At 43.0% G+C, this 15,639-nt stretch overlaps 1 protein-coding gene across 3 annotated transcripts in view; it reads right to left on the bottom strand.

Annotated features, from left to right (window-relative positions):
* The window catches only part of TRIM37 (tripartite motif containing 37), a 105,719-nt gene that overhangs the window by 54,496 nt on the left and 35,584 nt on the right, over positions 1–15,639 (bottom strand). For all 3 annotated transcript variants that reach the window (XM_044284924.1, XM_044284923.1, XM_044284925.1), the window contains 5 exons: positions 6,786–6,908; positions 4,882–5,005; positions 3,704–3,771; positions 1,403–1,527; positions 785–835 (listed from right to left, as the gene is read on the bottom strand). In XM_044284924.1, coding sequence (XP_044140859.1) covers positions 785–835; positions 1,403–1,527; positions 3,704–3,771; positions 4,882–5,005; positions 6,786–6,908 — 491 coding nt within the window. The remainder of the gene's footprint in view (positions 1–784; positions 836–1,402; positions 1,528–3,703; positions 3,772–4,881; positions 5,006–6,785; positions 6,909–15,639) is intronic.

Consider the following 15,639-nt stretch of genomic DNA (forward strand, 5'->3'; position numbering starts at 1 on the left):
CAGAATGAAGGGTTTGGAGTGTGGAAGTGATGCAGCTTTCAGGACGCAGAGAATAGGCAGCACATGCTTGCATTTTGAAAGGTAATGAGCAAACCTACTGTACTGGTCACTGTTCTATATTTCTAGAGAAATTTACCTTCACTTGAATGGGAGCAACAAAAACAGTGTAGTCTGGACCACCTCTGCCTGCCACTTCCAGGCGGAAGGAGGTCAGGAATGGTTTGCTCAGATATAGAAATACCCTTTTACTTTCACTACCTGTTTTGATTTCAGATCCTACAACTACTGTAGAAACGCTGCTATATTATGATATTAATGTTCTGCACACATGAAACACGAAAAAAAGCATGGAAATACAAAATAAAGGGGCAGAAGCCATTAAAGTGATGGATGCAGATAGGTTTCTGTTACCTGGAAAAAGTACTTACTATACACATATACAGGTGAAACTCGAAAAAATTTGAATATTGTGCAAAGTTCATTTATTTCAGTAATGCAACTTAAAAGGTGAAACTAACATATGAGATAGACTCATTACATGCAAAGCGAGATATGTCAAGCCATTATTTGTTATAATTTGGATGATTATGGCTTACGGCTTATGAAACCCCAAAGTCACAACTTTGAGGTCCCCTTTGCTCAGGGGGTATGGATTCATTAGCTGACTAGAGTGCGACACTTTGAACCTTTTAAGTTGCATTACTGAAATAAATGGACTTTTGCACGATATTCTAATTTTTCGAGTTTCACCTGTATATATATCGACCAAAGAAGAAAATAATACCTGAAGTTTTCCAGCACAAATGTAGTTGAATCATAGGAAGGAACAAGTTCACTGCAATAAGCAAAAAGGTAGGTGAGCGAAACATGATATATAATACATGTATACAGTACAGATAGAAAAATTTGATTTTAGGAGTTAAAAAAAAAAAAAAGGGACCACGCCAACCATTGAAATCTATTCACCTGTAGTGTAAATTGACTGCAGTTCTATTATGTTGTGTGGTGTATGCTGTGTAGCTGGCGCCAGTCCAGCTGAGAGCAGACGGTGTGCCTCAGACTACAGCAGTACATTCTTACAGGTTAGTCTGAAGCTGGCGGCTAGATTACCTAGATGAAGAGGGGGCATTGTGTCAGGAAGATTAAAAAGGAGGGGATTAGTGTTTTTTGGTTCACTTTTTAGAGGGCCAAAAACATTTGTCACCTATCCACCCGATAGGTCATAAACATTAGGTCGCTTAGGGACCCCAGGGTTCAAAGGAAAAGGGTTTCTGAGTACTATTTCTCCAGGCCAGCATGACCTTGGTAAGGAAGTGCTTGTATAAAGAGACTGTCAAGCATGTGTGCCGTCAGTCCATACAACTCAGGGAGTTATGGAAACACCCAAGTTATTTTCTGGTACCTTGTGAAATCTGGTGGTACTGGGGTGGTGACAAAGGAAGCCATGGGTTTTCTGTGAACTTGCTGGAACATCATAAGAATCTCTGGACTCTTTGAGATGAGTTCACTCTTACTGCAAGACCGAAGCTGCAAATTAAAAAAAAGCAAAGCATAAAGAAAGAAGTTTAGTGAATGTATGTGAAACACTAACATTGTTGTATGATTGTTCAAAGGACATTTTTCCTTTCAGACCAAAAGATATTTATAAAGGTTAGGCAGTCTCTAGCCTCTCCCATGTGGCTGCTATTAGTGCGATTAGTGTTGGCACTCGATAGCAGTCAACTGTCAGGGGGCATCTCCAGCGCATAGCCACGGTGAAGGGAACACCTGATGACTCAATGCTACCAGGAACCCAAACAAAGCAATCCAAGAAAAAAAGACTGAGGCAAACAATCAGAAATATTTTATGAATGGGTTTTACACCTAATTGGGTCGTCTCACATCAGCAAATGGCATTTATCTACTGTGATTGTCCAAATTGCCTCCTTCATTTTTCCACAATATACAATGCTAGTAATCAAGGGGTTATGGCCACTGCTGTAGTGCAGATAAGAGGTGGTCCAGACTGGAGCTGCTGTGCATGAGAGACTGTGCACTACTACAGTCCCAGCACTGTCCTATAGTGTGCAAACTTGGCCACCCCTGCTGGATTACAGGGTGGTCGTAAACCCTGGATACGAGACGTGTATAATTTGATTAAAAAAAATAATCTAGCAAGCAAAGGAGGCAATATGTAAAATCACAATACATTAGTAAGTGCCTTATATTAATTTTGTCTACATGATAAATGCAATCTGCTGAAGTGAGATATTCCCTTTAAGGTTGTTGCCTTAATGGATAACTATCACACTTAGACCCTAATTTCAATTTTCATATATGTAGTTACTAATAACATGATATTCCAGAATCAGTTACTATTAGACTGACTTACCCCATATTTAATAAGATTCAGCCCTTAGCAACCAGTCTGCATAAAACTGCAATCTCACTATTCAGTTAAGATAGCCACCACTGCCCTCGCCCTGAGGCTAATCCCGCCTGCCCTCACTAGCCAGTAACAATAGCTCCCCAAAAGTGTCAGTAACCAGAGCCCTCCCTCTAAAGGGTTAATCTCCTGCAGCACAAAGGGGTCGTCTTACCACAGGTTGCTTTCATTTATACACTGAGCAGACGGCAGATCTCCCTTCCCTGGTCTGCGCTGCTTCAACTCTACTTCTCCAGCTCTGCTGAGTGAGGGAGCGTCTGCCAAGCGCAGGGACAGGGAGAAGTGCACACAGCCCAGGCACTGTTATCAGCTGCTGGGGAGGACCTGGCTTTATTCATTTACCTACAGTCTCTGGCTGTCAGTAATCTGACCTTGCACGCTGCCTGCTTCTGCGTCCTCCGTCCTTCAACACAGACGGACCATGCCTAGCAACCCTATTTTAAGCACAGGTAAAAGTAGGCAGTACAGAGAACAAAACTGTGAAATTAAGGGGTAATTGAATACACAGTGAAAAGTTGAAATAGGGCCACCAAGGAGATATTAATCACCACAATCCAATACTCCCCCAAAAAATATGACAGTTATACTTTAACACAGACAACTTCTTTAAAGGGTAAAGGTCATTTATTTTTATTTTTTTATGTAATTGGATTGGTCTGACTAAGTTTACCTTAGTTCCCTAGTTAATACTTTTGTATAGGTATTGAATTACCTAGTAAATGTAACATGTTCTTTCCTTCCCTAGAGTTGCTAGGTGTCCTCCGTCTCCTATCTTCTATATACAAAAGAAGGAGGACGTAGTAGTGGGCAGTCCCGAACTCTGCGTGCGCGCTCCCGTCGGACCGGGATAGTGCCGATATTCGCAATAAAAATTCATGAATAGAATATTCACAATAGAAATTCACAATTAGAATCAACTAGTCAGGACGAAGAGGGCGTGTTTAAGTCTGGAGAAATCCGATTGGTTGGGGTGAGGCTGCGCGTTTCTGACATGAGCCAAATAAATTCTGGGTAGTTAGGGAGGGAGGTCTTAGCCTCAGGGTAAGGGCATCGGCGGCCAACTTGAGAAGATAGTCAGAAAGAAGTCTTGTGCGGAACGGTTGCTATGGATGGAATCTTATTAAACAAGTGGTATGTGAACACAATTAGTGATTATGGATTATCACCACAGCAGCAACAACATATATGAAAATTGATTTTTGATTAAAATATGACCGTTATCCTTTAATAAATGGTGATCAGCGGATTGCTGCAGTTCTGCAAACGCTTACTATTTACCTGATGTTCTACTTCTTGCAGAAGTGATTCCAGAAGTTCAGTTTCTTGTGTTAGAGAGGTTTTCTGACCTGAAATAAAATAAAATTAATGCATTTTATAAATGTTATATAATTATATCTAAATACACTTTTAACCTCATGATCGGGTTCATTTCTTCACACAGGTCTGGGAGCCCCGGTCTCGGTTCCGTAGGTCTCCACAATTTTTGGACTGGTTGGCCAATGGCATTGTCCCCTCATAAGCCATATAGCCAATAGATGTAACGCACAAAGCATTCACCCTTACCCACCTTACCTTTTGTCCCCGTCAGGCCCCAATATATGTCTGTCAGTCCATGTCCTATTATGTTTGTTTATTTTTACTGGCCTGTTCAAGTTAACAGAGCTTAGCCGTAACCAGGCCATTGATACTAGTCGTGACGTTACTGGGCCTGCGGTAAACAGCGAGAAGGCCGCGGCACTACTGCCAGCACCGCTACCTTCTCAAAACAGCTGATCGGCAGGGGTCCCGGGTGTCAGACCCCCACCGATCAGATGCTGATGATATATCCAGAGGATAAATCATCAGTTAAAAAAAAAAAAAAAAAAACCTGCAGAACCCCAATTATTATAGTTACCTCATTGTTTTGATAGATGCATGTGTATGAGACATTATATAATGAAAACATGTATTTGAAATGTCCACACACCTGTACCATTTGAATGTGTATTCTTTTATTACTAATAAAAAGAGATTGAACCATAAATACACGTTTAACCTTTCGCCAAAACATTGTAATGTGAATCTCCAATGAGGTAAACTGAGGACGCTACTGCAAAAAGGGGAAACGTCTGGATGTCTGCTCATCACAGTAAACCAGATGCTAACCAAATGTAGCCCTTCCAGAACATAAAACGAACACACTTAAAAATAAAGTACGAACAGAGGCTGAGAGGAACCAATTCGGCGGATAATGTTGTATACCTTAGAAATGGTGACTACGGCCTGGAAATGGAGTCAGATGCTAAGTAATAGCAGTACACACACTGTCCTACCCAGCAAGAATTAGGACCAAGTAATCTGCATCTGAATTAGAATTATGGCAAAACATGTGATACATACAATATTGTAATCACTTATTTCACCATTTGTCTGGAGATCCTACTTGGAGTGTCATTTGCGTCAATATAATAGCATACCCATAAGTGTGATGAGCTTATTTTTGAGCTGAGTGTCCAGTCTGGCGATCATCATCTCCACTGCGTTGCGGATTTCTCTAACTCGTTCATCCTTAGCACTTCGTACAGCCTCAACATTTCGCTCCTACAACAAACCCATATTAATCCAAAACATTGCACAACTGCAATAACATGATCATATATATATTTTTTTTAAATGCCAATTTTCTTTATAGATCAACCCAGTAACAAAACTGCACGGTATACAAAATCTAATTTATTATGAAAAGACTATGGACATGGACTATGGACATTACCCCAGGGGCCTTCCAGTCAGACCCCCCCAGGTTTGACAGGCCTAAAGAAGGAACCATGCTTAACTGATCTCCACCGCTGGATTTCGCTCCCTGTCACTGTTGCAGATTTTGGGGCCCCCCGCGTCAACATCCGGTTTGATGCAGGCCATGCGGGCTGCTGCAGCCAATGACTGGCCACAGCGGTGACATGACACGTAGGGTGCGATTCCCTCTGTGTCATGAAAGATTAGGGAACAGTGCAGCCATGTGCTCCACCTGCACTACTGTCCCTACCCAGTTGCGCGATCGTCTTAAGTGATGGCCCACAACTGGTTGATAATCCCTTCTTAACTAAGTGCAAGGGCCTAAACCAAAAATGAGAACAGAGAAGACAGACAGAAAGGGAAAGAAACCAGACAGGCAAAACCAGGACCAGATCAGGACCCAAATTAGATTTAAATACACAGCAAGGTAAAACCAGGAGACAGTCAACAGGCAAAGGCAAGGTGACAACTAGCAGAGTCAAATACCAGGAGGTTATGTCAGAAGCAAAATCAGTAATCAGAGGCAATGTCAAAGTGACAGAGAAAGTCAATGATCCACAGTAACAAACACACAGCTATGGCCAGCAGCTGCCTGTTTAAATAGCCCACCTCAGGAGGCATGTGATGCTGGCACAGAGCTCCCCGTTATGGTGAGCAGCCCCGTTGTCAGTGGAACTAGTTGTCGTAGCAACAGAGTGCCGTCGCCATATTGCGGCTGGACTTGTCACAGCAGCGCAGGCTGGTAAGTGTGACACTCCGCAGGTCCAGATATGCTACAGGGTCTGCCCGAAAGTCACCCAGGGGTGAAGAATGATAAAAAAAAAATAAAAAAAAAATAAAAATGTCTCCAGTACAGGATTCAGAACTGGATGAGCACCGCACTGGATTTCCCCATGTCTCTTCTCACAAATTTAATGACATAATTCCCATGTGTCATGGGGTTACTTTGGATAATAAGCATATATCAGACATTTGCAGTAAACACCTAATAGTTAACATTTAATGCTTGATCAATGAGAGAGCTGCCCATCTATCTCATAAGCCTATCTCAAATAGCGTAAAATGCCCCAGTCAGCAGGCGTAGGATGAGAAAGGGTTAATGACAGAGAAAAATAAAAATCGCTGTCATGCAAAAGGTCAGTGCACTACCAAGGCGAGCTGGCAATCCACATTAATGTCGGCCGAATCTGCTGATTTTGGAATGACCAGCCGGGCATCTAACCTTTACCGGGGGCCTACTGACTCTGCATATGTTGAGAGCGATCAGAATCGGCAATTGGATGCGATCTGCCCAATCCTTTTGCTTGTAGGGGAGATCCGGAGAGATAGCCGCTTGGCTAACAGCTATCCAATACGGCCAGCCTCAGGGTTCGCTGCAGATTTGGCCAGGATTTGCCCGATTCATGCAGATCACAGTACATGTGGACATACCAATTCTTTGTCATTAAAAACCAAAAATAGGCTTGGGGCTTCTCCAATATAACATTTTATAGAGAGACAATACTGGGAGAAGGTTTCTAAAACATGCTACAAACAGCCCACTAGAGAGGACGACTCCTTTCTCCAGAATACATTGATTTCTTACCACTTCTTGAACAAGACTAATTAATTCCATTAGCCGTCGCCGAAGCTTGGCCACCTCTTCATTTACTTTAGTAACATGCTGCTCGTAAATTTCTGCAAGTGGCTTGAAAGTGTGTCCTCCGTGCTGGAATAAAAAGCAGGACGCTATTACATTCACATTAGTCAATTACAGAAGCCTTGCACACGGTGGAGGATGTCATTGGTAAAGACTGCATTTCTTTTTATAGTCTCCTAAAATGAATGTGTATTTCTTCCCATAACTGGATCCATTCACAGCAGCACTGCATTTACTCGGGATTCAGACTCTGATTAAAAGGTCATAGTAAGGACGGTATTAGACAGCGAGAAGCGTTCCTTCCTGACAATCGCCTGCTTATTAGCGGAGGAGACCGCTGACATTACATGCAGCGATCTCCTCCACAGTATTGGGAGGAGCGATTGTTATACCATCGCTTGTCCCCATACTGACTAGTTATTTGCTGGCAGCAGATCGTGATTTTTAAGCGGCAGTAATACACCATAAGATAATCGCCAATGAGTGTTCCTACGAATGCTCGTTACCGATGATCTGGCCACCAATCAGCCATTGTAATACTGGCTTTAGTCTGTTCACATTACGTTTTTGTCCTAGTCACAGTGCATGTTTATTTTTTTTATTTTTTTGCTGAACTGCAAGATGGAAAAACAAAGTGAACTATGCTTTTGCATCTTCTTTCCCCCAACATATCATTACATCAGTAATATCACTTAACCAATCACTGGCTGCAGCAAAGACACGTCTTCACCAGCGATTGGCTGAGCGCCATTTCTTGCCATGTAGAAACAGGAGCAGGAATTGGAGACCTGGCACTGGACAAGGATCAGTAAGTAGAGTATGGACTAGTTAATTTTTTTAAATGTTTCATGGCCATCTAAAATCTTTTTTTTGTCCAGGAACAAGCCTAAGCATTTTGGTGATGTTATTTTCAAAGTCTTTGAAAGAGAGAGAAAAAGAGAAAATAGAGGGGGGGGGGGGGGGGGGGAGAGAAAATAGAAAAAAAAAAGAGAAAGAGAAAATAAAAGGAGAAAGAGAGAAAGGGAAAGAAAGAGAGAAAGAGAAAGAGTTTTTAAACTTGTCAGGAGGCCTAATATGTCAAGACTTCCTGTTCTATAGAGATAGTTTTTCTGTATTCATCTCAATTTTAACACAGGTACAATTACAATGAAAGATATCATCTATATATAGATAACACCACTCACAATAGGTGATGGACACGACTTATCTACTCCCTCCTGACCTCTGTACAGATCACAGAACAAGTATAGAAAACTGTCCCATAGAATTCAAGGAGTGCCCTCCAGGCTATTGTGCCTCAAACCACGTGACTGCTTTTACAGTGTCTCTCTAAATGCCGTTAACAATAGCTCAGGCAAGATGGCAGCCCCCATAACTATGTACATCCACTAGCCATGGACCAAAACATGACAATTCCCAGTGGGCCAATGCTCAGGAGGCCACCAGAACATAACAGTCTGACTCTTCTAAGAATTAACTAACTATCTTGTAAGAAACCGATCCCTGGTGCGAAAAAGGTTGGGAACCACTGATCTACAGGATAGGTCATCAGTGTATATAAAAAAATAAATTAAAAAATGACTCCTCCCAAAATCTATTCTATTTTTAAAAACTTGGAAAGGTATCCCACTAGCCCAAAGAACTCCCTTCAACAAGATCCTTTCGGAATAATCCTGAAGTAAATTAGTTCAACCGTCTTTCTTGCAGTAGAACTTTAGAAGCTAATCCTTGGGGACCAAAGTTTCTCAAAATCACCATAAGTCCTCCTTTTCAGAACTATAGCCTTCTCATTTACTAACATATTTACTTTGCCCATAAATACACGCATGGATGGAGGAACAGCCCAGATCCAAAGCAAGGCAATCAGCTCGAGAGCCACAGCAAATAACCAAGTGCTACCCTTCCCGGTTCTCCCAAAAGGCATCCCTGCCACATAGCCCAATACACACATATTGGAGTCTCAAGTCAGCTGTAAAGAAAAAGCCCCGTTAGGCTCCATTCACACGTCCGCAATTTCATTCCGCATTTTGTTCTGCGCTGTAATATTTGGTTCTGCTGAGGTATATTTTGTACTGCACTATGGGTCATTCCATGTCAAGTGGTCCAACCTAGAAATCTGACCCTCTCCAAATTGAATAAAATTTTGCACAGTGGTTCCCTGGGGTCCTAAATGAAATTTTACAATTTTTTTTTCATCTGGATCTCTATTGGTTCCAGAGTTTCAGGCAGCTGTTGATTAACCAGCTGTAATGCGCTGCTTGCTGCGTAAACCAAAGTGGCAACTTTGTCAAGGCACAGTATCTTAAAGGGATTCTGTCACCACATTTTACCCCCTACAGTAAAACATAGCTACTTGTAGGTCTCCCTGAGCTGCATTAAATAATACCCTTATTAACTAATAGTCTTGATTTATATCTTTATAAAATCGATTTGAGTGAAATGCTAATGACTTACATAGGGTGCCCAAGGGGATGTCCTTTCCTAACTTGGTGCCAAGCGACACTCCTCGGTCCGGTGCCCAGCGCCACCTTCCGAAGTACAGCGCCGCCTCTAATATAATATATTCAAGAGCCGGCGCGCTGACGTAATCCCTGAGCCTGTTTGAAATCCTGTGTGTGTGCGCACTACACACTGTAGTCTGCGCCCATGCAGACTACAGGTAATGGCATCATCAAGCGAAGTGCACATGCCGGCTCAGGGATTACATCAGTGCGGCGGCTCTCAAATATATTATATTAGAGGCGGCGCTGGACTCAACGCATTATTAAAAACTGTAAGGATAGTGGGGACCCATCGTATTCAAGGAAGAAGTGGCAGGAAAAAATCCTGAATGATCGTGATCTGTGATCACTTAAACATTTGGTGAAATCACATCGAAGAAAAATAATAGTAGAACTCAGGGCTATGTTTAATACTGAAAGTAAGAGCATTTCCACAATGCGAAGGGAACTCAAGGGATTGGGACTGAACAACTGTGTAGCCATAAAAAAAACTACTAATCGGTGAGGCAAACCAGAAAAAAAGGCTTCAATTTGCTAGGTAGCATAAAGATTGGACTCTGAAGCAATGGAAGAAGGTCATGTGGTCTGACGAGTCAAGATTTATCCTGTTCCAGAGTGATGGGCGCATCAGGGTAAGAAGAGAGGCAGATGAAGTGTTGCACCCATCATGCCTAGTGCCAACTGTACAAGCCTGTGGGGGCAGTGCTATGATCTGGGGTTGCTGCAGTTGGTCAGGTCTAGGTTCAGCAACAGTATGTGCTCCAAGAATGAGGTCAGCTGACTACCTGAACATACTGAATGATCAGGTTATTCCAAAGGATTAGTTCTTCCCTGATGGCAGGGGCATATTCCAAGATGACAATGCCAGGAGTCATCGGGCTCAATTGTGAAAGAGTGGTCCAGACCTTCACCCCATTGAAAATATTATTTTTTGGTGGCGACTTTTTTTTTTTGGAACGGCAGTGTAAAACATGAGGATATTGCTGGGGCAATACCATGGATTTGAGACTGAAATATTCTGCTACATCTGGACATTCCCTAAAGCTTATTTCATACAAGCAATATGGAATTAGTCAGGGTCTGCTCAGGGAAAACTTGGCGGTTTATATGCAGATTTAAATCAGATTTGTCTGCGATTGTGTTCAGGTTTTGTTTTTTCCTGTCTTTAAAACGCGCTCTGTGTGGGAGCAGGATTTCCAGTTCTGGACACTGCACTTTTCACAGGACCGCAAGGATTTATAATGATTTACGCCGTCTCTGCCTGACCTTGTCTCTACTGAATGCCAACAAATAATGCCATCAGTATAATTCAGGAAAGAGATCATTATAATCCCATGCAGTCCTGTGAAAGAAGCATTGTCCACAATGGGATATCCCGCTCCCAAATGGATCGTGTTTTCCGCAGTGGACACACTTGTCTGAAATTAGCCTAGCATTCAACCTCTTTTAGCAACCACCCATTAAAAAAGTTTTTTTTTAATGTGAGCCCCACTCATTTTTAGGGGACCAGGGCTGCGTGAAAAAAATATGTGCATAACCCCATGGAAATAAACGGGTCAGGATTCAGTACGGATGCTGTCCGTTTGCGAATCGTATCGCATTCAGATGGAAAACTCACTCGTGAAATTAGCCTTAGGATGCATTTTAATGCGGTGAAGCATTCAGTCTCTGCAGGCTTCTCATTATAGTTGGCGAGTCATTTTGAAGCTAGAATCCAGGCCTGTGCACTCAGGTCAGTTATAGAGAATTGAGTGACGGAGTAGATGGTTTCTAATTGATCTTCATTGATCGTGCTACAGGAAGAAACATTCGCAGAGAAGGCTGTTCTACGCATTTCACACTAACCTATTGCTCACAAGGGCATATAGAAAACAATCCAGTCCGCTCTTAAAATTTCTACCCCGATAGATCTATATTGGAACTGTACCATTAGATGAGCTGTGATGCACTGGGTCACATCAGCACACAGAACGGGACTTTACCCAGAACAGTTGGTAACATTAGCTGCAATACTCAGAGATGGCGCCTTTCACAATGCAGGCCCCTCATTCTAGCTCAAACATCCCTCTACGACGTCCATCTTCTATAATAGATCAGTGTTTTCCGCGCGGGTGCGATCAGTTTTGATCCTTTTTATTATGCGCGTGGAAAAAAAAAACCTGAAGGCCTCATGCACACAACCGTTGTTCTGGTCTGCATCCGAACCACAGTTTTTGTGGCTCGGGTGCAGAACCATTCACTTCAATTGGGCTGCAAAACATGCTGATGCAAATAAAATATCTATGAAATACATAAAATAGCCTTAGGTGCGTTGCCTTTCTTTCGGTGCGTCGCAAATTCCAGTAGTGAAGTGGGCAATGTTCACATTTATAGACACGTTTTCTTTAAAAGGACCGCGCTGCACCCGGACAGAGCTGAAAAATCCTCTTTTCCAGATCTCACAGGAATTTCTTGAATATGGGTAAGCGATCAGCTCACTTAAGTACACCTCTCCTCCATGTAACCTTATGAGAAATCAAGGTGCCACCAATAGTGAAGTACATTCACACGAGGTTCCAACTGCAAGGTTTTTATTATACTTACAAGATGGATAAAATCACATGCGGTGTATACAAATCAATTCACCCGACCCGGGTTTCGCTCTGTGAAGCTTCGTCAGGGGTATCTACTATGCCTACCTCAAAACACCATACATGATCGCATGTTTAACACAGAGACAAATAAATCTAAACCAGTTTAACCACTTCAACCCCGCTAGCTGAAACCCCCTTAATGACCAGGCCACTTTTTACACTTCTGCACTACACTACTTTTACCGTTTATTGCTCGGTCATGCAACTTACCACCCAAATGAATTTTACCTCCTTTTCTTCTCACTAATAGAGCTTTCATTTGGTGGTATTTCATTGCTGCTGACATTTTAACTTTTTTTGTTATTAATCGAAATTTAACTATTTTTTTGCCAAAAAAAATGAAATTTTTTACTTTCAGTTGTATCGCGGTACTCAGGAGAAGTTGGGGAATGTGTTTTGGGGTGTCATTTTACATATACCCATGCTGGGTGAGATAAATATCTTGGTCAAATGCCAACTTTGTATAAAAAAAAAAAAGGGAAATGTTGTCTTTTGCCAAGATATTTCTCTCACCCAGCATGGGTATATGTAAAATGACACCCCAAAACACATTCCCCAACTTCTCCCGAGTACGGCGATACCAGATGTGTGACACTTTTTTGCAGCCTAGGTGGGCAAAGGGGCACACATTCCAAAGAGCACCTTTCGGATTTCACCGGTCATTTTATTTATTTTTTTACAGATTTTGATTGCAAATTACTTCTCACGCATATGGGCCCCTAAAATGCTAGGGCAGTATAACTACCCCACAAGTGACCCCATTTTGGAAAGAAGACACCCCAGGGTGTTCCGTGAGGGGCATGGCGAGTTCCTAGAATTTTTTGTCACAAGTTAGTGGAATATGAGACTTTGTAAGAAAAAAAAAAAAAAAAGAATAAAGAACACATTTTCCGCTAACTTGTGACAAAAAATAAAAAAATTCTAGGAACTCGCCATGCCCCTCACGGAATATCTTGGGGTGTCTTCGTTCCAAAATGGGGTCACTTGTGGGGTAGTTATACTGCCCTGGCATTTTAGGGGCCCAAATGAGGAAATTGATTTTTTTTTGTATTTTCTCACAAAGTCTCCCTTTCCGCTAACTTGGGACAAAAATTGAAATCTTTCATGGACTCAATATGCCCCTCACGGAATACCTTGGGGTGTCTTCTTTCCGAAATGGGGTCACATGTGGGGTATTTATACTGCCCTGGCATTTTAGGGGCCCTAAAGCATGACAAGAAGTCTGGAATATAAATGTCTAAAAAATTTTACGCATTTGGATTCCGTGAGGGGTATGGTGAGTTCATGTGAGATTTTATTTTTTAACACAAGTTAGTGGAATATGAGACTTTGTAAGAGAAAAAAATAAATAAAAAATTCCGCTAACTTGGGCCAAAAAAATGTCTGAATGGAGCCTTACAGGGGGGGGGGGGGGGGGGTGATCAATGACAGGGGGGTGATCACCCATATAGACTCCCTGATCACCCCCGTCAGGCTCCATTCAGACGTCCGTATGATTTTTACGGATCCACGGATACATGGATCGGATCCGCAAAACACATACGGACGTCTGAATGGAGCCTTACAGGGGGGTGATCAATGACAGGGGGTGATCAGGGAGTGTATATGAGGTGATCACCCCCCTGTCATTGATCACCCCCTGTAAGGCTCCATTCAGACGTCCGTATGCGTTTTGCGGATCCATGTATCCGTGGATCCGTAAAAATCATACGGACGTCTGAATGGAGCCTTACAGGGGGGTGATCAATGACAGGGGGGTGATCAGGGAGTCTATATAGGGTGATCAGGGGTTCATAAGGGGTTAATAAGTGACAGGGGGGGTGTAGTGTAGTGTGTTTGGTGCTACTTTACTGAGCTGCCTGTGTCCTCTGGTGGTCGATCCAAACAAAAGGGACCACCAGAGGACCAGGTAGCAGGTATATTAGACGCTGTTATCAAAACAGCGTCTAATATACCTGTTAGGGGTTTAAAAAAAAAAAAATCACATCTCCAGCCAGCCAGCGAACGATCGCCACTGGCAGGCTGGAGATCCACTCGCTTACCTTCCGTTCCTGTGTGCGCGCGTTCACAGGAAATCTCGGCTATCGCCAGGAGGAATGAATCAACCACCTTCCGGACGCATCCGTGCGTACAGCGGTCGGGAGGTGGTTAAAACCAGCATTCCTATGAATAGCAAATAAATACATACACTCACACAGAATAGCTGGGTAACTTGATGTTAAACTCAGCCATGGCACTCCCAGGGTTAATGGACAAAGTAACCACATACACATCTCTGTGCATGCGGCACTCCAAGGGTTAATGGACAGAATCCCACATACCCATGTCTGGATTAGATATATCCTATTTGTATAGCATTCTCCTAATCGCTACTATCCACCTATTACGGAAGCATATTGCCTTATTCAATAAACCTCAGGGGCTAAGCCCTCATTCACGGACAGCCGAAACGTCACCACCTCCTTAGTCAATCATAACCCCTGATCAGTCATACCTGATACCGCCCTCCTCCATGTATCACTAACCCAGAAGTCTCACATAGTATAGTCCCACCAGTGAAGAGGTCAGGAGACACGTGGTTCTTCGCAGCCTATAACAAAATGACACGTCATAGGGACGCCCCCCAGATGTCATGGGACCGCCCTTCAGTAGTTGTTTATACACCGTGGGAACGCTACCCCATTCATTCATGGATGGCCGCTGCCCACACGATCCTTCTCCACCAATAGCAGAGTCCTTCTCCGGGGGACACCTCCCTCCATCCAGAAATGAATGACGGGCAAAGCGATCCACACAAATGTCTCCAGCCAGCAGCGGTCAGTCCCTCACTACTGCCACGAACCAAGACATGGACAGAGTGGGGATTGCAGAAGACTCTTTCAGGTGAGGCAAGGTTTAAGATCGAATTCTACATTCATCCCTTTTGGCTGCAGGGAATCCATCATGTAGATCCATTCCACCTCCCTCCTGTTGATCTGCTCAATGGTATTCCCTCCACGCCAATGCGGTTTCACTAACTCCACCCCTACAAAAGACAGGCCACTTGGATCTTTCTGATGCTTGATTTTAAAATACACTGTGGGTCTCAAGTCCCTTTCTGATATTCCTGAACCCTAACTTTCAGCTTACGCATGGTGCGGCCCACATACTGGAGCCCACACGGGCACTCCAGCATGTAGACCACCCCTATGCTTTCACATGTAATACATCCTTTTATTTTATAATCCTGACCCTTCTGATTCGAATGTACATTTTGGGTGACCCTCTTTCTTTTTTCTTTCTTCCTATTGCGGCACGGCAGACAGAACCCACACCAGGTAAACTTACTCCCTTTCCTAATACCCTCCAAATATAGAGAGCTATGCACCAATTTAGTTCGTAGACTTGGTGCCTTTCTGAAAATCACATTGGGATGTTCCGGGATATCCTTCCCCAGCACTGGATCATTTTTCAGGGTTGGCCAGTTCTTCCTCATTATATTCTTAATATTACCAGCTTGGACATTGTATTAAGTGAGAAAAGAAAAGCAAAAATCTTTCCTTATTCTCCCTGAAGCTCCCTCCTGTTTTTTCTCTCTCTACATTTCTCTAGATCTTCTCTGCAATAACCTTTCTCCAGAAACTGCTCACTGATGACCTCACTTTGCGCTCTAAAGTCCTCCAACTT

This window comes from Bufo gargarizans, chromosome 3 (genome assembly GCF_014858855.1).
Source record: "Bufo gargarizans isolate SCDJY-AF-19 chromosome 3, ASM1485885v1, whole genome shotgun sequence".
NCBI classification, from domain to species: Eukaryota; Metazoa; Chordata; class Amphibia; order Anura; family Bufonidae; genus Bufo; species Bufo gargarizans.